This window comes from Zea mays, chromosome 7 (assembly GCF_902167145.1).
Source record: "Zea mays cultivar B73 chromosome 7, Zm-B73-REFERENCE-NAM-5.0, whole genome shotgun sequence".
NCBI classification, from domain to species: Eukaryota; Viridiplantae; Streptophyta; class Magnoliopsida; order Poales; family Poaceae; genus Zea; species Zea mays.
The window spans coordinates 86,252,680-86,276,405 of record NC_050102.1 but is presented as its reverse complement, the minus strand read 5'-3'; the positions used below and the strand labels follow the sequence as shown (position 1 = coordinate 86,276,405).

The following is a 23,726-nucleotide window of genomic DNA, read 5'->3' as shown; positions in this document are numbered from 1 at the left end:
GCATCTGCAACCACATTCGCTTTGCCCGGATGGTAGTGTATCTGACTGGGCGAATATATACTTTAGATTCTTATGGTTTGTGTAAACATCACACTTCTGCCCATATAGGTAGTGCCTCCATGTTTTCAATGCATGAACCACTGCTGCTAATTCCAAGTCATGCGTGGGATAATTCCTCTCATGAACCTTCAGCTGTTGAGACGAATACGCAATGACTTTCCCTTCTTGCATTAGCACACATTCCAACCCAGTGTAGGAAGCATCACAATACACTGAGAATGGCTTGTGAACATCAGGCATGAATAAGATAGGCGTTGTAGTCAACTTCTCTTTTAGCGCTTCAATCTTGGCACTTCTGGGTCCACTTAAACTCAAATTTATTTGCTAGCAAGGCTGTCATGGGTCTCGTAATCTTTGAAAAACCTTCAATGAAACGCCGATAGTATCCAGCCATTTCAATGAAACTCTTAATTCCACGAACATCTTTTGGTGCTTTCTAGTTCAGAATGTCTGCTACCTTCTTTGGATCCTAGCTAACCCACCTCCGTTTATGATGTGACCCAAGAATAGGACTTCATGAATCCAGAATTCACATTTACTCAGCTTGACATATAATTGATGCTCTCGTAGCCTTTGCAACACCTTTCTCAAGTGATCCACATGCTCCTCCTCACTCTAGGAATATATGATGATATCATCAATGAACACCACCACAAACTTGTCCAAGTAATCCATGAACACGTTGTTCATCAGATACATGAAGAAAGCTTGTGCTTTTGTCAGTCCAAGTGACATCACTGTGAAGTCATACAACCCATACTTGGTGGTAAATGTTGTCTTCGGTACATCGGAAGGTCAGATCCGGAGCTGATGGTAACTTGACCTCAGATCTATCTTCGAGAACACACGAGCTCCTCTCAGCTAGTCGAACAGATCTTCTGTTCTGGGCGGGGGATACTTATTCTTGATGGTGACCTCATTCAAAGCTCTGTAATCTATGCACATCCACTTTGTATCGTCCTTCTCTACAAACAACACTGGAGCAGCCCAAGGCGAGGTGCTGGGTCTAATGTAACCCTTCTCCAACAACTCGTATATCTGCTTCTTGAGTTCCACCAACTCCGGTCCGGACACTCTATAGGCTCTCTTAGAAATGGGGGTGGTGCCTGTGATATGCTCTATGGCAAATTCAACTTTTCTCTTGGGTGGCATGCCTAGTAACTCCTCGGGGAACACATCTGTGAATTCTGATACTACTCTAATGACTTCAAGCGGATTGACTTCCTCACTATTGACAAATATCTGGTGATAGCTTCCTTTCCTTGGTTTAGACAAGATCAGCTCCACCAACACTTCTTCTCCTGACAAGGACACCATCCTCGCAGTCCTCTTATCGCAGCTAAGGCATGCTTGGCACTTGGTCAACCAATTCATCCCTAGGATGACATCTATGTCTACATCTCGAGTACTCATTACTATCAGATCAGCGGGGAACTCTATCCCCATTACTTTGACTCTTGCATTTGGACAAAATTTATCTGTTTGGGTCTTCCCACCAACTGAACTAACCCTCATAGGCGGAACATGGGTGCCACTGGTATGCTGTGTGTTTCTACCCATGATGCAGTCACAAAAGAATGCATGGCTCCAGTATCAAACAACACATTTGTAGGATGAGATTCGACTGAGAACGTATCTAGTGCCACTTCTGGGTCTCCTGAGCTGTGTCGGCCTCCAGGTGGTTCACCTTTCCATACAGGGTAAGCGGCTGGCCATGATTGCTTGCTCCCTACTTAGGTGCATTCTGTCTTGCTGGGCCATTAGGAGTTTATTGCTGCAAAGCCATCTTCGGGCACTACATCGCCCAGTGGCCTTGCTCTCCACAATGGAAACATCCTCGGCCTCCTCCTTGCACTAGGGTTGCCTGGTTCTGATTAACTGATGGGGCAGGAAGGCGAGGTGCCTGGCTATTCTGCCTTTAGTACTGATTTCCTCCTGGTTGATTGTTCTGATGGTACTATTGCGGCTGCTGATACTGCCTCTAAGTCTGTTGTTGAGTCTGACGCTGATTCTGTTGCTGATAGCCCTGTGGGTGGCCATGCCTAAACTGCTGAGATGAGTTGCCTGAGAAATGGGGTGACTGTTGCTCCTAGGCTGGGATCCACTTATCTTGTGCTTCCAATCTTTCATCTCCTTGCACTTCCTCTCAGTCATGATAGCTCTATCAATCAGATGTTGGAAGGTCCGGAAGGTGTGATTCATCAGCTGGTAATGCAAGGGATCAACCAAGCCTATCAGGAATCGGTACTGCCTCTTTGCATCAGTGTTGACATCTTCGGGTGCATAGCGAGACAACTACAGGAATCTGTCTCGATACTCACTGATGGACATGGGTCTATGCTTCAGTGCTAGAAACTCTTCCTTCTTCACTATCATCAAGCCCTCTAGAACATGATACTGGCGGAAATTTTCTCTGAATTCCTCCTAGGTGATAGCTTCAGGGTCGGCGTGGGTGGCGAGGTAGGACTCCCACCAGGACTAAGCTACTGCCCTTAGAAGACAAGGACCATACAAAACATTCTCTCTGTCGCCCATGGAGTATAGAGCAAAGAAATTTTTATACCCCAAAATTAAGGGTGTTACATCTTGTCATTGTATTTTTATACTGAGGTGAAAGAAATGTGGACGCCCAAGACGGGATAAATTAAGACTTCTATTTTTCTCGATCTAAATTAGGCTAGTAATAAATTTCTTAAACAAAACATATGCAAATAACTAAACATGGATGTGCACTAGGGTTTTGTATAAGTGTTGCTATCTCTACCGTAAAAGGAAGTTTAGCAACCTAAGTTCCAATCTTACCAACTAGCCTATGTTCTAAACTAAGAATGGTAAAGGTTGTAACTTAAGTAAACAATAAATGAGGAAAATTAAGATAAAGGTAGAGATGCAAACTCTTGTTGATGCGCTGGTATTTTTACCGAGGCATCTAGAATCGTGCAAGGTTCTAACTAATCCTCGTTGGTGCCCCTATGCAAAGGGAAGCTCACACGAGGGCCAAACACCACGATCGAGTAACTCCGTAGAGAGACGTGAGCCTTCTCCATGCTCAAGTGGTGCTCTGCTTCTGGCCTCCTCTGGACACTCCTCGCCGTCTTCACTATCAAGCTTCCGTTCGAAACATCGCAGACCTCGTTCCTTGTGGTACACGATGGCGTCCACACCACAAACGCGGTTGGTCGCAAGACCTCACCCCACTCGGTACAAGTTACAACGGCTCGTGCAAGAGCCGAGGGTTTGTGTGGGTTTCTAACTTCTCTCAATATAGTAGGAACAACCAAGAGCAAGCATAATAGCGGTCTAAGTAACCTAAGCACTTCACAAAGCATAAGCACTTGGTGTTTGGGATAATGGAGATGTGTCTCTACTCAATAGCAATATTGATTGGGCCCTCACACCTCCAAATGGCTAGCTTGGACGGGTATATAGAGCCCCAACCAAAACTAGCCATTGGAGGCTGATTCTGTAGCTTCTGCGGTGCACCAGACCATCCGTGCGACTAGCCGTTGGAGAACTAGCTATTGGAGTCATACAGATGGCGCATCAGACCGTTTGTACATGCCACATGTACTAGTTGTTGCAGCTAGTCGGTTGTGCACTAGACCGTCCAGGTGGTGTACTAGACCGTCCATGCAAGGGTGCTAAAAACACCCACCGGACCGGTCTGATGAACCTCCAGACCGTCTGTCTAGGGAGGTCAAACTGTTCGCCTGTGACCTTTTCTTCTTTTGTATCTTGAACTTTGCTTGATACATGTAGGTCTTCTATTGTCTTCTTTAAGGTGTTGCTCCCTCAATGCCTTAGTCTAAATCCACTTCGTATCCTGTGAACTACAAACATAAATACTTGCAAACATATTAGTCCACATGTTATGTTGATTATCAAACACCAAAATCAATTAGTCAAATGGATCGAGATCCATTTTCCTTACATAAGTATCTCTCTGGATCCAGAAGCTAAACTTAGGGCTTCTTTGGAAGGCAAGAATCTCATAGGAATGGTATAGAAATTTTAAGGGAATTAGTTAGAAAATGTTTCTTTGTTCCAAAAGAGCCCTAAGTTTTAGTTCCTCCTTAAAAGCTAGAAGTGACTAAAAGACACTTTTTAACTCTTTTTTTGTTGGGAACTTCGCTCCTAAAATAACTAAACTTTAGTTATTTTTGTTTTAGCTGATCCAAATAGGCCCTAATGCTTCCGAGGGAACACAAGGCAAGGCAAAGCAAGTCGAGGAACCAAAGGTGTTCTTGTGGTAAGACCATAAGAGGGAGGGTGAAAGATCTGCAATCACGTAAAAACAGGATAGTGTGATAGAGTCTAGGAAAAGAAAAACTGAAGGGAGAGGCGCATGACTAGAGATGGCAATTTAATCTGTAAATCCGAAATCTGACGGGTATCCGATCTGATGAGTATAAATATGGAGGAAGATTTTGACCCACATGTGCAACCCATACCCGACATAAAGTTTCACGGGTGTGGATGCGGGTTTCTAATTTAACCCACGAGTGATCCGCACCTGACCCGAAATTTAGTTTATTCTTTATTTTGTGCAAAAATGATTAAGATACAACAATAATGATTTTGAATAAGTAATTTGACTAATGATTTATGAATTTTTTTATTGTTGCTCAATATGGGAAGTCTTAAAATTTGTAGATATAACTCTATTATTGTTGGTACTCAATTGCTTATAGCTGAATTATTCTTTAAAAGTGTACACTGAATAAAAACCCACAGATGACCCGAACCCGATGGGTTCGGGCACGGTTTTGGAATTGCATCCACTGGCGAGATTATGGGCGGGTTTAGTTAGATTTTATGAGTGTGATAGCGAGCGGCTTTTTGCTCCACCCGACTTGAGCCCGACCCATTGCCTTCCCTATGCATGACGTTGTAGTAAAAACCCCGTAGGGGGACATATCGTTGGCATAAATGGGTGTTTGGTTCCATCCAATTAAAGTTTAGTGTCTATCACTTCAAATAATAATTTCAGATATTAAACGTAGTCTAATTATAAAACTAACTACATAGGTTAATTTTTTTTCTCGAAAACGTTGATGAGCTATGTATCATTATATTAAGAAGAAAAGAAAATGTCTAAAATAGACCAAGTACAAGGTGCCTATAGAGGCAACAAGAAAGAGGGAAAAGGGGATGAGAATAAAAACAAAAACAAATAAAAAATAGAGATGACCAAGCCAAAGCTAAGGCCATAGTCTTCTAAAGGGCAATTGGCTAAGTTAGCCTCTTTTTTGAATACTCTTTAGGATTGCGTTGATGTTTGAAGAAGCTTCATCAAACACAAGCATTCATGTGGTTCCAAATCTACCAAGCTACCAAACTCACAATGGAATTAAAGCCTTTTTTTCTTTGAATTAGGCACACTAATCTCAGCCTCTCCCCATCGTTCCTGGAACACCACAACATAAGCCCCACCCTACTCAAGATTCTAAACCAAATATCCCTTGCAAAGACACAAGACACCAAGATGTGTTGAATTGTCTCATCATGCTTAAGGAAGGGACATATTAAGATTAAAAGACAAGAGAAATTTATTAAACCTTTAATAAGCATAATCAATATTTGAACATTTGATGTGACACGAACTAAACTTTAGTAACTTTAGTGACAGAAACCACCCAAAAAAATTTCAGTTTCTTACACTTAAAATTAGGAACTGAAGGACTATTGTCGTTTAATCATTGGATTGGATCAAGAAAATCCATTGCAGCATGTAAGGGCAAGGCATTCTGAAGACGCACTACCAAACTGCAAATAGATCACTAATCACCGTTAAATGTCTATCTAAATAAATATAATAGCCAATTTTCAGAACCCATTAGTGTAAAACTGTAAACGCTAATACAATATACACCCGTTGCTATGGTTCGTGCCACTCTTGCATATTTTCATTTAGTGGAAGGAGGACAATATATTGTTATTTAGTGGGTCGGACAAGTGTTCAACCAGGTTCTGTACAGGGCCCTTGCCTGTGACAGCCGCCTGGATGTAAAATCCAAACCATGCTACCATCGCAAGGCGACCGTTCTTGATTTCTTTCACCTTGAGATCTTCAAATGCCACGGGATCCTTGGACAGGCCCAAGGGATCAAAAAGGGGTCCTCCTGGGTAGTTTATGTCACCAGGAAGATATATTCCCAATGGTTCTAGTGCCTCGATCCCACAATACCTTGCATATTCTGGTCCAACCTGACAAATCATGTCAAGATAGTTTTACAGAGTGCAATACTTAAATCATCTAAGAAAAGGAATAACAAGGGGACCATGCGGCAATGGAATATTCTTAAAAGTTGAAGGTACCTTTGTAAAGTGAATGTCTATGTTTCCGAAGTGTTTGCAAGCATTTTTTTAATAAAAAATGCATGCTACTCCCTTTGTTTTACTGTGGTTGCCTAACCAAGGAAGTAAGAGTTCCAAGAAATAATAACTGTATGATGACTATCCATATCATACCGCTATTTTATAACATAATGCAGCGACTTATCTTTCAAAGCACTTAATTAGGAGTATGAAGTAGAAATATTGACGAACATTGTCGGACATATTCTCCCAAGGCAATGGACAGAGTGAAATGGAGGGAGTTTCTTACAAGGTCAATGAATTTCATGGAACGGTTCTTTATGTTTTGAAATTGTTTAGATATAAGCAACAAAAGAGTCACTCATGTCCGGAGGTGGGGGATTAGAAAGACAGTATTACCATCAAGAGGGCTTGGCAGATTGCAATTACAACGACGCCTTGACCACCAGCAATTCGGAATCCAGGAATCCCAAGGTAATCAAGGTTATCACCCTGTAGAATTGGTTCAACAATTAAAAGGAAAAATAGTGAACATGACGATCTTGAGAATATATCTTTATAAATACAAGAACTAGTATGGCTTTTGTTACAAATTTTCTGTACATTACAGCTGCAGTGGATCTTGAGTACATGTCATCTTTACAAAATGTTGTAGTCCACTCAATAACATTTTGAAAATAAACATTAAATAAAACGTTGTTTAACAGTCTTGCTGAGTACTTTCCTTTGCTCTGTATTGTAGATGTGATAAAGTTTTATTTTCATATCTGTCTTTTCACTTTCTGTCAAAATTTATAAGTTTTATTGTCATGACAGTTCTAGGTGCCACTATAAAACAACAAAGCAAAAAGATAGTGCACCAACTATAATAAAATCTTGTTTCTGATAGTAGGCCATGCATGTCTATTCACCGACTACTACTGTTTTATCTCCCAATACATGTAAGGTAGCTACTGTTTTATCTCCCAATACATGTAAGGTAGCTGACCGTGAACACATGGTTAATATGTGTCTGTGGTTGTCAAGGGCGTCGGGCCCGAGGGTAGGAGGACCGCGGCTCCGAAGGTCGTAGCCGCCGTCCGTGTTGCCGACCGGGTTATGCCCCCAGGAACGGCGGTCTTCGTCAACGGGTTATGCCCCCTGTTGCCGAGTAGAGAGAGGTAGGAGACTGAGATAAAACTTTCTTGTACTCATCATGGGTGCTTACAGGGGGTATATAAGGCCATAGGCCAGGGCTACTAAAGGAAGCCACTAATCACTCTTATTCCCTTCTAAATCTATCCCAGATTATTAAAGGAAAGCCATCAATCACTAATCACTCTTATTCCCTTCTAAATCTAGCCCGGACTAATAAAGGAAAGCCATCAATCACAGATCACTCCTATTCCTTCTAAATCTAGCCCGGACTAATAGGAAGGCCATCAATCACTTTTATTCTTTCCAGATCTAGCCGCTAGGCCTGGCTGCCTGCTGGATCAGGCGCTGCCTGCTGGATCAGGCGTCCTGCGCGCTCAGCCGCGCGCCGCACGTCGCGTGCCCTGTGCCGACGTGTGTACGTATTTCCGTACATCACATCTCTCCCCTCCTCGAGAGGCAGCTCGTCCTCGAGCTGAAATAGTGGGTATGAAGCGCGAAATGTGTCCACATCCTCCCAGGTAGCCGATGCCGGAGAGGCTCCCCGCCAGCGAATGAGGACCTGCCGAACTCCCCTGAGCAGCCGCATCTTGACTGCTTGCTCTGGCTCTGGAATAACTGCGCCGTGGCGAACCGGAGGTAGAGCTGGAGGCTCTTGCGGAGGCGCGCCGTGGAACTTCTTGAGAAGCCCCACGTGGAAGACGTCGTGGAGGCGAGCTTGAGGAGGCAGGGCCAGGCGGACAGCCACGGCGTTAATGCGCTCGACGACGCGGTAAGGGCCGTAGAACCGCGGCTTCAGCTTGCCAGCCGACGAGTCGGGCATGGAGGCCGTCGGGCGCTGGCGTAGACGAAGCAGCACCCACTCGCCGACCTGTATGTCGATGTCACGATGTAGACGATCATAATGATGTTTCTGGACAGCCTGGGCCTGCTCCAGCCGGTGACGGATATCTGCCAGGAACTCCACGCGCTCCTCCAAAGTCCTGGCCACCGCAGGCACCCGCGTTGCCCCCTGCTCGTAGGAGCGAAGTGAGGGAGGGTCGCGGCCATAGACGACGCGGAACGGCGTGTCGCGCAGGGACGACTGGAAAGCGGTGTTGAAGATGTATTCCGCCCATGGGAGCCAGCGCAACCAGTCGCGGGGTCGATCTCCCGTCAAGCACCTGAGATACATGATGATGACCTTGTTCGCCGATTCGGACTGGCCGTCTGACTGGGGATGAAATGTCGTGGTCATCTGTAGCTTGGTACCGCTCAAGCGCATCAGCTCGGTCCAGAAGTTGGAGGTGAACACCGAGTCCCGGTCAGAGACGATCGACTGGGGAATGCCGTGGAGACGGACGATGTCGGTGAAGAATGCCTGCGCCACAGACTCGGCCGTGTACGGGTGCGCCAGGGGTACGAAATGTGCATACTTGCTGAAGCGGTCTATCACCGTGAAGATGACGGTCTTGCCGCGGACGCGAGGCAGCGCTTCGACGAAATCCATGGCGATGTCCGTCCATACCCCTTGCGGCACCAGCAGGGGCAACAGCAAGCCGACCGGGTGCTGATGGTCGGGCTTGTTGCGTTGGCAGACTGCACAGCCACGAATCAGATCCTGCACCACACGTTTCATGTGAGAAAAATGGAAGTCGCGCCGGAGTCGGTGCAGGGTGCGCTGTACGCCCTCATGGCCTTCCTCGTGGACCGCCACCAAGATCTCCTGGAGCAGCGGGGAGGCGGGCGGAATGTACAGCCGGCCCGCATAGTGGACGAGGCTGTCGGTTAGCGCCCAGGGCCGTGACCTGGCGCCGCTGCTGATGTCGTGCTGGAGGGCCGCGAGCGTGGGGTCGACGGTGTGTGCCTGACGGAGCCGATCTATGAAGTCGAAGCGTGGTCCGGACAAGGCCAGCACCAAGCCCTCCTCCGGTGTGTCGCGGCGTGAGAGCGCGTCCGCGACGGCATTGGTATGTCCCGGCTTGTACTCGACGGAGAAGTCGAAGCCGAGAAGTTTGCCCACCCAGTGGTGTTGTGGTATGGTGGACAGCCTCTGATCCAGCAAGTACTTGAGGCTGTAGTGATCGGTCTTGACTTCGAATCGGCGCCCCCAAAGGTAGGGCCTCCAATGGCGGATTGCCTGGACGAGGCCGATCAGCTCCCGCTCATAGGCGGCTAGGGCGCGGTGACGAGGCGCCACGGGCCGACTGAAGAAGGCCACGGGGTGGCTGTCCTGGACCAGCACCGCCCCGAAGCCGTGGGACGAAGCGTCGCATTCGACGACGAACGTCTTGGAGAAGTCCGGCATGGCGAGTACCGGGGCCGACGTGACCGCCTCCTTCAGAGCGGCGAAGGCAGCCGCCGTCTCGTCCGACCACAGGAACCCGTCTTTCTTGAGCAGGGCGGTCAGCGGCGCGGCGATTGTGCCATAGTTGTGCACGAATTTCCGGTAGTACCCGGCAAGACCGAGGAAACCGCGAACCGCGCGGGCCGACCGCGGCTGCTGCCAGTCGCGCACCGCCCGCACCTTGGCGGGGTCCATGGCGACTCCGGCCGCCGAGACGACATGTCCCAGGTACGCGACGGAGGAGGCCGCGAAAGCGCACTTAGAGCGCTTGACGAAGAGCTGGTGCTGCTGAAGCGCGCCGAAGACAGCACACAGGTGACGAAGGTGGTCCGCCCATGTGCGGCTGTAAATCAAAATGTCGTCAAAAAAATACCAGCACGAAGCAGCGGAGGAAGGGGCGCAGGACGTCGTTCATCATGGCCTGGAATGTGGCGGGAGCGTTGCACAGCCCGAACGCCATGACCAGGAACTTGTAGAGGCCGTCATGTGTGCGGAACGCCGTCTTGTGCACGTCACTCGGCCGCATGCGGACCTGGTGGTACCCGGATCGCAAGTCGAGCTTGGTGAAGAAGCATGCCCCGTGGAGCTCGTCCAGCAGCTCGTCGACGACTGGGATAGGGAATGCGTCCTTGATCGTGAGCGCGTTAAGCGCCCGGTAGTCGACGCAGAAACGCCACGATCCGTCAGGCTTCTTGACGAGGAGGACCGGGGACGAGAACGCGGAGTCGCTGCGACGCACGATGCCTTGTGCGATCATTGCTGCACATTGTCGCTCCAACTCATCTTTGTGGGCCGCCGGGTAACGGTACGGCCGGACCGCTACCGGCAGTGTGCCGACTTGAGTACGATGCTGTGGTCACGCGCCCGCGGCGGTGGCAGGCCCGCGGGCTCGGCGAAGAGGCCATCGAACGTGGTCAGCAGCTCCTCCAGCAAGGCTTCGGGCGCCGTGATGTTGTCGAGGCGCGGTGTGCGCCGGGCGGCCACGTCCTCCCAGCAGATGGGGCGGCCATGGCGTGTGAAGGCCACGGTGCGCGTGGTGAAGTCCCACACCATCTTGCCTAGCGTGACCATCCACTGGGTGCCGAGGACGACGTCGTAGCCGGCCAGTGGCATCACATAGAGGTCGACGCAGAAGTCCTCGCCTGCGATGGTGATCGGGGCTTGACGGAAAACACCCGGGCAGGCGATGCGCTCGCCATTCGCCACGGTGGCCGTGAGGCGTGGGCTGGTCTGGACAGCAAGCCCCGTGCGTGACGCTGCGGCCTCGGCGATGAAGTTATGCGTGGAGCCAGTGTCCAGCAGGGCGGTCAGCGTCACGGCGCCCACTTGCACGCGCACCTGCATGGAGTCACAAATGGGCATACCAGCCACAGCGCGAAGGGAGAACAATGGTGCGGAGGTGTCGACGGCGTCAGCCTCCTGGGCAGCGTCCTCCAGCTCGAAGCCGTCAATGTAGAAGACGCGGCGACACACCCGATTGTGCCCGCGGGAGTACGGCTCATTACAGTTGTAACACAAGCCAAGACGACGACGTTCCGCCTGCTCCTCCGTCGTAAGGCGCTTGGCAGCCCCAGCCGCGCCGCGTGGAGGAGGCGCCGGGAGGGCCAGCTGCTGTGCTGGGGGAACCGGTACGGGAAGCACCGGAGGCGCGCCGGCCGCTGGCAGCGCTGGCCGCGTAGGTAGAGCGGGCAGGGCCGCGCGCGGGGCCGCCCGACCGAGTAGGGGGTTGAGCCGGTCTAGCTCCACCAGTTCCAGCATCCTGGCCAGGCTCATGGCTGCGGCCAGGGACTCCGGCGCGTGAACGCGGACCTGATGGCTCAGCGGCGGCAGCAGCCCCCCTGTGTACAGTTGTACGCGCTGGCTTTCCTGCAGCCGGCCAGCACGCGAAAGAAGGGCCTGGAAGCGGTTGGAATATTCTTCCACCGATCCCGTGCGTCGACACTCCGTCAGCTCGAACAGCGGCGCTGATCTCAGCGCTGGTCCGAACCGGAGGTTGAGGAGTTCCTTGAAGCGACCCCAGGGCGGCGTGCCCTCATCCTCCTGGAGTTGGAGGAACCACAGCTGGGCCACGTCGTCCATGTTGTACGATGCCATCCATACCTTTTCCTCCGGCATGGTGCGTTGATGTCGAAAGTACGACTCGCACTTGTTGATGAAGATCAGCGGGTCGGACTTGCCGTCATAGTGCGGGAACTCCATCCTCTGGAACTTCGGCGGGTGATCCGTGCGGGGCTGCCCATCTTGGTGGCCGCCGTAGTCGGTCGCGGAGGCGACCTTCTCCTGCATGATCACCATGTCGGACTGCATCTTGGACATGTTGGTGGACAGGGTCTGGAGCATCTGCATGACGTCGGCCATGGAGGGTTGAGCGCCGTCACCCATGGTGATGAACCTGGACGTAGCGGTGGACGGGGAGGTGGGGGCTGGTGGTGGTGGTGCGGCTGAAGGGCTGGGGGTGGTGGTTGGGGATCGCCGACTTCCTGATACCAGGTTGTCAAGGGCGTCGGGCCCGAGGGTAGGAGGACCGCGGCTCCGAAGGTCGTAGCCGCCGTCCGTGTTGCCGACCGGGTTATGCCCCCAGGAACGGCGGTCTTCGTCAACGGGTTATGCCCCCTGTTGCCGAGTAGAGAGAGGTAGGAGACTGAGATAAAACTTTCTTGTACTCATCATGGGTGCTTACAGGGGGTATATAAGGCCATAGGCCAGGGCTACTAAAGGAAGCCACTAATCACTCTTATTCCCTTCTAAATCTATCCCAGATTATTAAAGGAAAGCCATCAATCACTAATCACTCTTATTCCCTTCTAAATCTAGCCCGGACTAATAAAGGAAAGCCATCAATCACAGATCACTCCTATTCCTTCTAAATCTAGCCCGGACTAATAGGAAGGCCATCAATCACTTTTATTCTTTCCAGATCTAGCCGCTAGGCCTGGCTGCCTGCTGGATCAGGCGCTGCCTGCTGGATCAGGCGTCCTGCGCGCTCAGCCGCGCGCCGCACGTCGCGTGCCCTGTGCCGACGTGTGTACGTATTTCCGTACATCACAGTGGTGTTCTAGTGTGATGAGTAATTGTCAAGGAGATGGTTGGTATTGGTTTCGAGATGACTAACCTTAGTATGGTGCAACATGTCTTTTGGTTTGTGGCACGTAGCTACAGAGCACATAGGTAGTGGTCGGCGTGAAGATGAAGGTCAAGTGGATTCGTGTCGATGGCTTGGGAGCAGTGACGTTGAGGCTTGAACTGAGTGTTTAGAAAAACCGGAGGACTGGGCACTAGTGGCCAACACCTGGGGACATCGACAAGTGCAAGTGTTGACCAAATCAAGACAACGGTCGATCAAGCAGGTGGAGGTGTTGTAGGACTTGGTGATTGAACGGTCGAGGATTGAGGTGACACATGGCGAGATCGCAGAGGGGGCATAGAGGATACACTACTCCGGAGTGATTTAGTGGTTTGGGCCTCAAAACCATCGACGAACGATTTTTGGGTTTGGACCTCAAAACCAAGATAGGATTGCGGTGGGTATTGAAGGCGGCACATGGCGTTATTGTAAAGCTTGCATTGATACAAGAAAAATCATGAAGAACCCATGGCCATCAGATCTATAAATCTTGAGGGCAATGTGTAATAGCCCTATAATAAGGAGGAAGCTGATCCAACCAACCTCATCTCTCCAACACTTCATTTGTTTTCATTCTTGTGGGATGGCTCAAGGCTTTGTCTTGTTCGTCTGTTTTCGCAGCGTTCTTCCTCTCTCGGTCTCTTCTTCTTTGGGCTTTTGTGAGATCTTTTGAAACTACATTTTGGGGGAAGTTTTTATTAGATTAACTGAGCAAGGACTGAGCAAGGACACAAGAGGAACACTCATATGGAGTGGTTTTCTCTATCCCCTCATGAGCTCAATGAATCGTATCAATTTTGTGTTCTTGTGAAAACTCCCATTCTCCTTGATTCTCAGATCTCTGGTGCTATTGTCTTGTGGTGCATAGGTATAGAGCACAGAGGCGGTGGTCGATGATGAAGGTGAAGGTCAAGCGGGTTTGTGCGACAGACTAGGATTGAATGACAGCATTGAAGCTTAGACTGAGGAACTAGAGAAGCCATAGAACTGACGATGATGGCTGACACCTAGGGACATTGAAAACTCCAAGTGTACATGGAGAAGGAGACTGTATTGACCAAGTTAAGACGGTGGTCAATCATGTCAAGCGGAAGTGCTGGAGGACTTGGTGATTGGCAATCAAGGACTAAAGGTGACACGTGTTGATATCACAGAGGGAGCATAGAAGATACACTACTCCATAGTGGTTTGGTGGTCTAGACCTCAAAACCACCGGTGGATGATTTTAGGGTTTGGGCCTCCAAATCTGGTAGAGTTTCAACGGGGTCTGGAGGCAAAACGTGGTGTCATTGCGAACCTTGCGTCAATGCAAAGCAAAGTCATGAACATCATGCGGTGGTCAGAGCTACAGACCTTGAGTTGAACCATAATGCCGCCGAGGTTAAGTGGTTCGACGCTAATTAACTAGGGGCAAGTTAAAAATGTGTAATAGCCCTATAAATGAGGGGGAGGTTGATCCAACCAGCCTCATCTCTACATTGCTTTATTTGTTTTCATCCTTGTTAGGTTTTTCCTTCTTCTAGTCTGTTGTTGAGATCCACAAATTGTCTGCATAAACTTTCATTTGTATAAGGAGACATTGTAACATATTGATTCTCATGGAAATGGAGGCCTTAATCTCCTAGTTTCATAGTGGCTCAAGGTTTTGTCTCGCTCGTGTGTTTTCGCACTATTCTTCCATCTCCTGGTCTCTTGTTCTTTGGCTTTTCGAAAAACCATTTGAATCTGAGTTTCGGGGGAAGTCTTGGTTGGATCAATTTGAGAAAGGACACCTAAGGCGCACTCCTATGAAGTGAGTTTGTCTATCTCCTCACGAGCTCAAAGATCTCACTAGTTTTGTGTTCTTGTGAAAAAACACATTCTTCTATGTTGGCACTTTTTGGGCCAATCACCTAACGAACCCTGGACCTCACCTACTGAGAGTGAGGGCCTAGGGTCCTCTCTACGGGAGCGCAGACTGTCTGCGATAGACGGTCGGACCATCTGCGATTGCGCAGAGGGGCTCCGGTCTTCTCTGCGGGCGCGCGGACCGTCCGCATGTGCACAGAGGGCTTCTAGATCTCCTTTAACACCTGGATCTCACCTCCAGGGACAGATCCAGTCAGGGAGGAAAGATCCTAGGATTGTCTTGGTGTCAGCAGGCACCCAAGACGCCTCTAAACGACGTAGAGTTGAGGAGAGATGAAGATTGAGGATGAAAAAGACTAATCTAGACTAAATTACTGCTACTCCTAGGGCAAGAAATGTAAAGGCAATGATAATAGATTGATTTGGATCGATTGTGTTACTCTCAATCGGTCGTACCCCTTTATATTTATAGGAGGGTCCGAATCCATTCCTAGGCGCTTCCCAACAGATTCCCGTGTGATTAGCCGAATAAGCACGTTGCACGCGTGGGAAAGGGTCTTTCGCCCGAGTTAATCTAATCGCGGATCGTCCGGGCTACACCCGCGGATCGTTCGAGACGCGGACCGTCTGGGCCACATGGTTGGACCGTCCGGCCATACACAGGTGCCAAATCTGGTGCTCAACATTCTCCTTGATTCTTAGATCTCTGGTGTCATGGGAAGTTTTGGGTGATGAGCTTCGGTGTATGGTTCTTCTACAGCCTAGAGAACCCCCTACCAAGTTTGGAGTCATTCCGTTTTGGATCGACCAAGTTGCTCCCAGTTTTTCTGTTAGTGGGATGTCCTTAGGGGCGTTGCACTGTCCTTAGTGGTTACCGGACTCTCCGACAATTACCGGACCATGTTCTTTGGACCATCCAACAGTGCTTTTCAGCCACCGAAGAAATCAAGGCATCGGATGGTCCACCAGGTCCCATCGAACTATTCGACGGCATTGGACCAAGGGACACCTAATGGTCCAGTGCTCTGCAAAAGATGATTTTCTTCTATGTTTTGTCCCTGGCTTTTACCCTCTTGGCTCGAGTGAGTGTGTAGTGTTGTTTTAAGTTCATATAGCTACTAGTTAACTAGTGTGAGCTCCTTGTGGTGTTTTTGGTGCTTGGGGCTGGAATTGGGATAGCGATCAAGTTTTCAAGAGAAACTTTTTGGCTCCCATTCACACTCAGACCCTCTAGTTGCGTATTTCGGTCCTTCACTAATGTACCATCATTTGGAGATTTTATTTTTGCCAAGACGTGACACCATGCATTGCATAGATGATTAGAGGTCAATAGCTCATGGTAGGTTATTTTTCAGCTCTAGACTTTCCAGCGATGCAGATGATTCGTCAGAGAGAAATGAAAAGTAGCTTTCAGATGTTGAACACCTGTTTGCCTAGCAAATGGAACGAATCAATCATGCAAAAGCAAATAACAAAGAGAACCCTACCTCTTATGGTTGCAACATGCCAGATCTAATCTTAAAAAGCTGTGAACAATTCAACTATAGGAATTACCCATTTGTTCTACGCAAATCTAAAATTGAAAAACATGAACACCAACATTGTACCTGAAGTTTTGCATAACCAACTTTCCACCAGACAGGCTCCACAAAATGCACTAACCCAAATAGATCTAATAGCTCAGGAACAACAACACCGAGGGCAGCAAGCATGGCCCACCGACAATGTAAGATTTCGAAGCTGCAAGGTAATATTGTTGGTCAGAAGACAGAACTAGGAAACTAGAGAGAACAGCAAAGCACTTACAAAGCTAGTACAAATGAAGAAACTCTATATCACAATTTCAGAAACATAACTGATTTTATGAAGCTGTCAAAAGCAGTAATCATTGTTGGTCATAACCTGGAAAAATATGAATGGTGCAGAGAAATCAAAGGGATTGACAAGCTCCAATGTAAAAAGGTTCACATAATGATTACAGAAGCAAAAGTAGCCCTTAAGAACTGCCAAATACCCAATCGTTTCCGGATAGGGTCAAGCACAACAATATATTGCCTGTAAGTTAAACAAGTACTAAACGACAACACGCGGGTACTGAAAAAGATGGTATAGTTCTGCCAATTAATGTAAGGAATAGTTTACTTTGGTATTAGGAGCACCATATGACTACCTGAAGAAGACAAACAAGCTATTGTTCCACTGCCGCTTAATACTAATATATATGGGGAAGAAAAGAAAACAGTATAGTTAACGGAAGGAAAGGAACAACGGTGACATACTTGAAGTAGTTTGCGAAAGCAACAGGATCCCTTCCCAGACCTGCAATATCGAACCCATAATCTCCAGGGTACTCTCCTGTCAAATACTCAGGGTAGTCGTAAGGCACGGGACCAAGCCACCGTGGCCGATCTCCACCGTACCAAAAGCTGCAATCGTTGCCACTCGGATACAGCTCAGACAAATCAAACGACGTGTTCCCCTTTTAATGAAGCAATAGAACGGACTGCACCTGTTGTTACGGGCGCCGCGCGAGGCAGCGCGGAGAGCGTCAGCCTCGGCAGCTGCGGCGGCCTTCCTGTCCTCGAGGCGGCGGCGGAGGCGGGCACCCAGGGGACTGTTGGCGAGGGCCTTGACTGCAGTGAAGGGGATGGCGGAAAACACCAGCACGCCCGCCAGCTCCTGCCATGATGCTCGCACTGGCGTGTGACTCCGCCGCCGCCGCCGCAAGGGGAGCGCGCTGGGCGGCGCGGCGGAACGGAACAGGAGGAGAGACGATAGCGGATGCATTGAGCGCGAGTTGAGAGTTGGGACCCTTTTGTCAGTATTTAGGAGGAAAATGCTCCAGCCCAACCGAACAGAGGAGAGCGAAGGAAGAAGACGGCAGCGCCACCGCCACGTGGCGGGAAGATGATCACGAACATTTTTTTCGTGCTTCATAAACGCAAACCCAAATCAATTCACACATGCACTAGTGGTGCAGAAATCTCTTACACATATAAAGCGACCGTCATCCTCCACGGAGCGCATAAGTCTTTTTCCCTTCGTTTTTAGTCTAACAACGCATGTCAATCATATAATCATCACGACTGCTTAATTACTCCTTACCACCACTCATACAACCATCATTCTACACCTATAAAGCACCAATTTCAATCGTCGCTTACTCCCCAAGACCACCCATACAACCACTACGACTGTTTCCTTTCCAGCACCAGTTTCGACTCTCGTCCAACGTCACGCACGGAGGGTATAACCGGTTTCGACCATCGTCCTGTATCACGCACGAAACGTATAAGTCTATTCCCCTCCCTCACGTCTCGCCTAACAAACCAGATAAGATAAATCTTATCTCTGGCTTGCATGTGTAACCAACCATACAACCACCAAGAGCGTTTACTCCTCAGTATCACTGATACAACCATTACAAGCGCTTCCTCTCTAGCACCAGTTTCGACTGTCATCCTACGTCACACACGAAGCATATAAATCTATTCCCATCTCTCGCTTCTCGCATGAAATAAATCTCATCTATTGCCTGCATGCGTAACCAACAATACAACCACTATGAGCGCTTACTCCTCAGCACCTGCCGGCCTCCGACTCACTAGCCGCCATCGTCACGCTCCATCCGTGGCACCACCTTTACCTTCATCCATCGACAAACACCTCAAACCGCTGCCGTGACACTCTACCACCATGCGCCTCTAGAGGCACCCAGGCAAGAACAACCAAGGGGAGGACTAGGAGGCGTCGGCGCCGGTAATATGTGGCTGAATAGCCGAGGGAGAGTAGGAGGAGGCGCTCCCAAGTTGAATTTAGTTTTGTATTAGTTGTTTGCAAATAAGTTGTGAGATATTGAGGTAATCAGGTAAATGATAATATATATATTGTTTATTTTTATATAATTATTGTCTCTTAAAATTTTATCGAAATGTACAGTCGGATTTCGGTCTCTGCCCGAATTATTGCAATTACATATCGAGCGCAGGCAGCATGCATGTATGCTTCACCAAGTCTGCTCAAATGCACAATTAAATAATTAAACAAAATAAATCCACAAAGGCACCAAGGTTGCATAACAATGCCACAAATCCACAAAAGCACTTAGCAGGCAGACACATGAGTACAGAAGTATGCATGATGCAAAACACCACTAGAGACACCAGAAGTCTATAACAGAACAATGCCACAAGCCCACACTCATACAGAGACACTAGACAAGACAAACTGAAAATATGCATGATGCAAAACGCAGCAGCAGTCTAGGGCTCTAGCAGCGATCCAGCCTCCTAGGCTCTAAGCGACACAACAGCAGTAGCACGCTAGTACGCCAGCACTCAAGGCTCAGAGCAGCAAGGCAGCAACACCAGACCACTAGTCCACCAGCCTGCACTCAAGCAGCAGCAACCACCATAGTCCACCACTCCACCAGACAACAGTCCACCACCACGCTACCAGCCTGCACTCAAGCAGCAGCAGCCAACAATTCAGCTCACAGCTCAGGTCCAAGACTTAAAAGACAACATATTAGTAGTCAGTTAACATACTCAAATGTAAATGTTATTTACTCATTTTGTCAAAAAACAACTCAGTAACTCACCAATATTTAGGATGTCGTGGTTGATGTTGATGGTATTGTCCTGCTAGACTTGGTTCTTTGTGACTGGGAAATAGATTCATCTAACTTCCGTTTACCTTTTGCATTGTTGGCATATTCTTCAATTAACTCTAAATGTAAGAACAATATAAAATGTCAATTAAACTAAGTCTCAGCTCTCAAGGAGGGATGCAAGTAGTGAAATTAAAAATGAGTAGCTTTTTCTAACTCTACTAATCTCTCCGTGTCCTCCTGAATATTGATTGGAGTTGATATTCGTAGCCAATCTTGAGTACAAACAAGTACTTGCACCATGAATGGAGTGAGGGAGGTCCTGAAGTCATCGAGACTTCGTCTAGTTGTGCTAAAGACGGCTCCGAGGCGATTGTCGACACTAGAATTGCTAACACATCACGTGCCATTTTTGCTAATACTGGAAATCTTGATGAATTCACCTTCCACCATCCGAGAATGTCAAACTTATTATCCTCTGGTTCAGTATCTTCACTAAGGTACTTTTCAAGTTTAGACTTGTTGCTGCCACTTACTGCACCATGTAACTTCAACTTTTTGGCAAGAAGGGATTTCACCCTACCACCTTTGCTTTGTTTTGGTTCCTTGGGATCATTATCCTGAGCTGTAACATCACTTGGAGCATGTGTGTTCCTATATTCCTCAAACAATTGGAAAACACGATCTTTAATAGCAGCCCAAACATTATTTCCATTTTCCTCACTAAATATCTCCCAGTTACTAGTTTGGTGTCTGACAATTTATATCTAGGATCAAGGGCTGCAGCAACAAAAATCAGCAAATTCAGATTCTCCTTGTCCTTCCCTTTCCCCTTTCCCATATCAGTTCTGCCCACAGTGCCTAGGTCAACATGTGCATGCTAATTTTCCCAATACTTATCATACATGTCTTTCATCCTCTTTCCCATTTCTTCTCTCAAAGGATCCGAACTGCTCATCTAATTATTAATCAACAAGTGGACATCAGCAATCTCAAAAAAAAAAGTTGTGTGAATTGACATGTTCTCTAATAGAAAGACGCTCAGTGATCTCATAGAAATGACAAAGGAACTCATCCATCTTCTTTGAATTCTCCCAATCTATCTCATCTGAATACCCTAGACCTCCTCTTTGTTCTAACAAGTCAATAGTGTAGCATGGATCTTCATCAAAATATCTCATAAACACCTTGTCATAAGTTATAGCTGCTTTTAACATTAGATATGTAGAGTTCCACCTTGTACAAATGTCTAGATTCAGAAAAGCTTTGATGCCAACCTTCTCTTCCTCGGCTAGCTCCTTGAATTTAGCCAACCGAGAAGTATTATTCTTGATGTACCTAAGACCAACTCCAGCAGACTCCCTCTCCGTATCCGTATTTAGCACGGCCAACAGTTTCTCTCTCCTCTCCGTATCCGTCCCCGTTTCCAGCAGACTCCGTATTTGCACTCCGCATGCAGTCTATGACAACTAGGGCCCGCTAGCAGGAGGGGGCGCATGCAGTCTTGTGCGGAGAGGAGAGAGAAACCGTGGAAAAGGGGAGTGCAGGTACACGGCGTGTGTTTTGCGGAGACGGATGCGGAGGCTGCTGGAGAGCGAAATAGTGACTCAGAGCGTGTATAATAGGGATACGGAGTGGGATAGCCAGTGCTGCTGGAGTTGGTCTAACAACAGCCCGTATACGCTTAATCGAAATAACCACTTCTTTGAGACCATCTTGTACAATGAGATCAACAATGTGAGCTGCACATCTCATATGGAGATACTTGCCTTCAGCTATACTTGTCTTTGCATTATTCACTTGCCTCCTCAAGTGTGTTACACCGCTGTCATTTGAGCTAGCTTTATCAACTGTGACATGCATAACCTTCTCTAATCCCCATTCAAGCAAGCATCTATGCATGTTATTCCCAATGTCTTCCCCTTTATGCCCCTTAACCTTAAAGAAGCTAATGACCTTTCTATGAAACTACCAACTATTATCAATGAAGTGTGCAGTCAGTGCCATGAAGCTATCTTGCTATTGATAAGTCCAACCATCTGTGGTTAGGGAAACTCTCTCACAATTTTCCTTAAGAAACATCTTCAACTTTTCTCTCTTGAAAATAAATCCTAACAGTGTCCCTTGTGCATGTCCTGCGAGATGGTGGGTTCCAACGTGGGACAACTATCTTCATAATTTTTTTGAATCATGTCTTCTCACCTTGAACAAAAGGAATCTCATCTTCTATGACCATTTCAACAAAAGCTTGCCTAATTGTTTCAGGGTCATACTACCAAGCGGTAATGCCTTGTCCTTGAATTGCTTGCAATGTGCTTTGCTTCGGATCCTTATTATTCTTGTGTACCATATGCGGCTCCCAGTTGGGAGGCGGCGAACGACGCATGGTGGTTGGTGCCTGTGCGGCCAGGACCCGGGAGGCAGTGTCCCTGTCAGGTGGCAGCCGTCGGGTCTGCGGCCTATGCAGTGACTACTGATGGAGGAGATGAGGACTGTGGAGTGCCGGTGCTCGTCACCGCTGTGCCGGTGGCGGGGTGGGCGACGAGCCGACGATGTCGAGTGGCGGTCTGGCGGAGTGCCGGCATGCGGCAGCCCGAAAACTTGACAGGCGGTAGTGGCGGGTGGCGGCCACCGGACCTGACAGCCAGACGTTGAGGTGGAGTGTGGCTGTGGAGGATTGCCTGTTGCGGCTGCGGTCGGCTGGTGGTTGCTGGATGGCACGGAGAGTCACGGCCTCACGGAGTCACGGGCACGGTTGCCCTCAACCCTAGTTAGGGCATGGAAGTGTTTGCCTTTGATTTGGGCCTTTGCATTTGGGTCGTTTGGGGTCTGATTGGCTAACCTGTTGGGCCTGTTTGGGCTTTTCGAGTAACCGATGTAAAAAACCAATTTTTATGTATTTAATTCGTTTTTTTTTTGGAACACAGAACTGAAATAAAAACCAAACCCCAAAATATAGGGTAGTTTGGTCTCGGGTTCAGGTAATTCGGATTTGGTTTTTTGTCTTGGTTTTTTTGCCCAATCCTAGTGTAACACCCCATGTGTTACTAGGGTCTCTGCTTAGCACTTTCACAAGCTCTGTTATCACAAGTGGGGTAAATTGAGCAAATGACACCACACATAGGAATCAAGGCCCTAAGTAAGTACAAATCATTTTGAAAGACCTACCCTAGGTCCCTAGCCACATCATACAAATAAAAAGGGAAGAAAGTAACCAAAACTCTAAACACCTTACCTTGAGCAAAAGAAACACCAGCATGAAACAAGTAAGAAAACTATATGAACTACATTATTAGAGCATGGATCATTAATAAAAGTTGTAGCACACCAAATTACTTAAAAAAAGTTAGTAAGGATGATATACCATAAAGGTTCTACAAAATGCCCAAATAGGTCACACAAGTGGTAGGATCAATGGAAAAATCAAATTTCTGCTAACTAAGTTTTCAGCCCCTCTAATTGGACACTACATGTTCACTGGGATCTAGGCCTCAAACTATCACACCCGGTTTTGGAAGGCAAACCGAATGCGAATCATGTATATGTCAGGATCAGAAACTCACGTACACAACGATTACATAATTGGACATCATCACACATTGCTCAAAGTAAATAGCAAAAATAGTACTTTATTACATCAAGATGTCCAAGATATCCACATAGTCATTACTTAACATAGTCATTAACATTATCAAAGTGCGGAAAAGTGAAAGTAGCAGATAAGGCCTTCACAGACAGCTGACTGGGGGTTTGCGAGTATTATAACTAGAACTCGTCATAGTCCTGGAACTCCTCAAAGTCCTCCATGTTGCCTGCATCTCTTCCTGAGCACTGAATATAGTGTGGACAACCTAGGGTGGGGTGGTTTTTAAAGCAAGGGTGAGTACACATCAACGTACTCACCAAATGTCCTGTTTGACTAAAGTGGACTAGATGTATGTGGAGTTAAGGTTAAGCAGTTGCTTTTAGTTGGTCAGATATTTATTACTAATAGTATAGCCAAGTTTTAGTAATAAACCCAGTTATTACCCAAAAATACTCCCTCCAAGGGGAAATACCAAAGACTAGAATTATAATCATCAATATTAATCATCATAAAAGTATCCAAAGTGCTTCTAATAAAAGAGGATCTCAAGGCTGCTCTTTACCGTGAGCACGATTGATATACAGGTTTCTAACACTCTGCAGAGGTTGCATACTTTTACCGACGAGTCATGATCCCTTTTTGCCTCGGGTCGATCAAACCCTCAAACACTACCAAGGTGAGTAAGCAAGGTTTCACTATGTAGCCTTTACAAAGATTCCCA

The 23,726-nt window shown here is 47.8% G+C and overlaps 1 protein-coding gene and 1 long non-coding RNA gene across 3 annotated transcripts; one reads left to right on the top strand and one right to left on the bottom strand.

Annotated features, from left to right (window-relative positions):
- Window positions 1-5,873: 5,873 nt before the first annotated feature.
- Window positions 5,874-17,668, bottom strand: LOC100274085 (uncharacterized). 2 transcript variants are annotated; one of them, NR_174878.1, is made up of 6 exons: window positions 17,320-17,668; window positions 17,090-17,236; window positions 16,667-16,712; window positions 16,418-16,550; window positions 6,778-6,870; window positions 5,874-6,267 (listed from the first exon to the last, which is right to left on the bottom strand). NR_174878.1 is itself a non-coding variant. In NM_001148464.2 (5 exons), the coding sequence occupies exons 1-5, from the start codon at window positions 17,595-17,597 to the stop codon at window positions 5,971-5,973; spliced, it is 948 nt and encodes a 315-aa protein (NP_001141936.2). In that variant the 5' UTR covers window positions 17,598-17,668; the 3' UTR covers window positions 5,874-5,970. The 2 variants fall into 2 exon arrangements, 1 of the variants encoding a protein (NP_001141936.2); NM_001148464.2 differs by lacking the exon at window positions 16,667-16,712.
- LOC118472943 (uncharacterized) lies at window positions 6,877-13,491 on the top strand. Its single transcript, XR_004851451.1, has 2 exons — window positions 6,877-7,395; window positions 12,329-13,491. It is a non-coding gene; the product is annotated as an uncharacterized lncRNA (long non-coding RNA).
- Window positions 17,669-23,726: the final 6,058 nt, after the last annotated feature.

What these genes read in the sequence shown, in the direction of transcription:
- LOC100274085 (NM_001148464.2), bottom strand. Translation starts at nt 17,597, where the DNA reads ATGCATCCGCTATCGTCTCTCCTCCTGTTCCGTTCCGCCGCGCCGCCC. An exon ending in CGCGGCGCCCGTAACAACAG is followed by an intron (nt 17,237 to 17,319) that starts GTGCAGTCCGTT and finishes CAACGATTGCAG; the next exon opens with CTTTTGGTACGGTGGAGATC. An exon ending in TCTGCCAAGCCCTCTTGATG is followed by an intron (nt 6,268 to 6,777) that starts GTAATACTGTCT and finishes ATGATTTGTCAG; the next exon opens with GTTGGACCAGAATATGCAAG.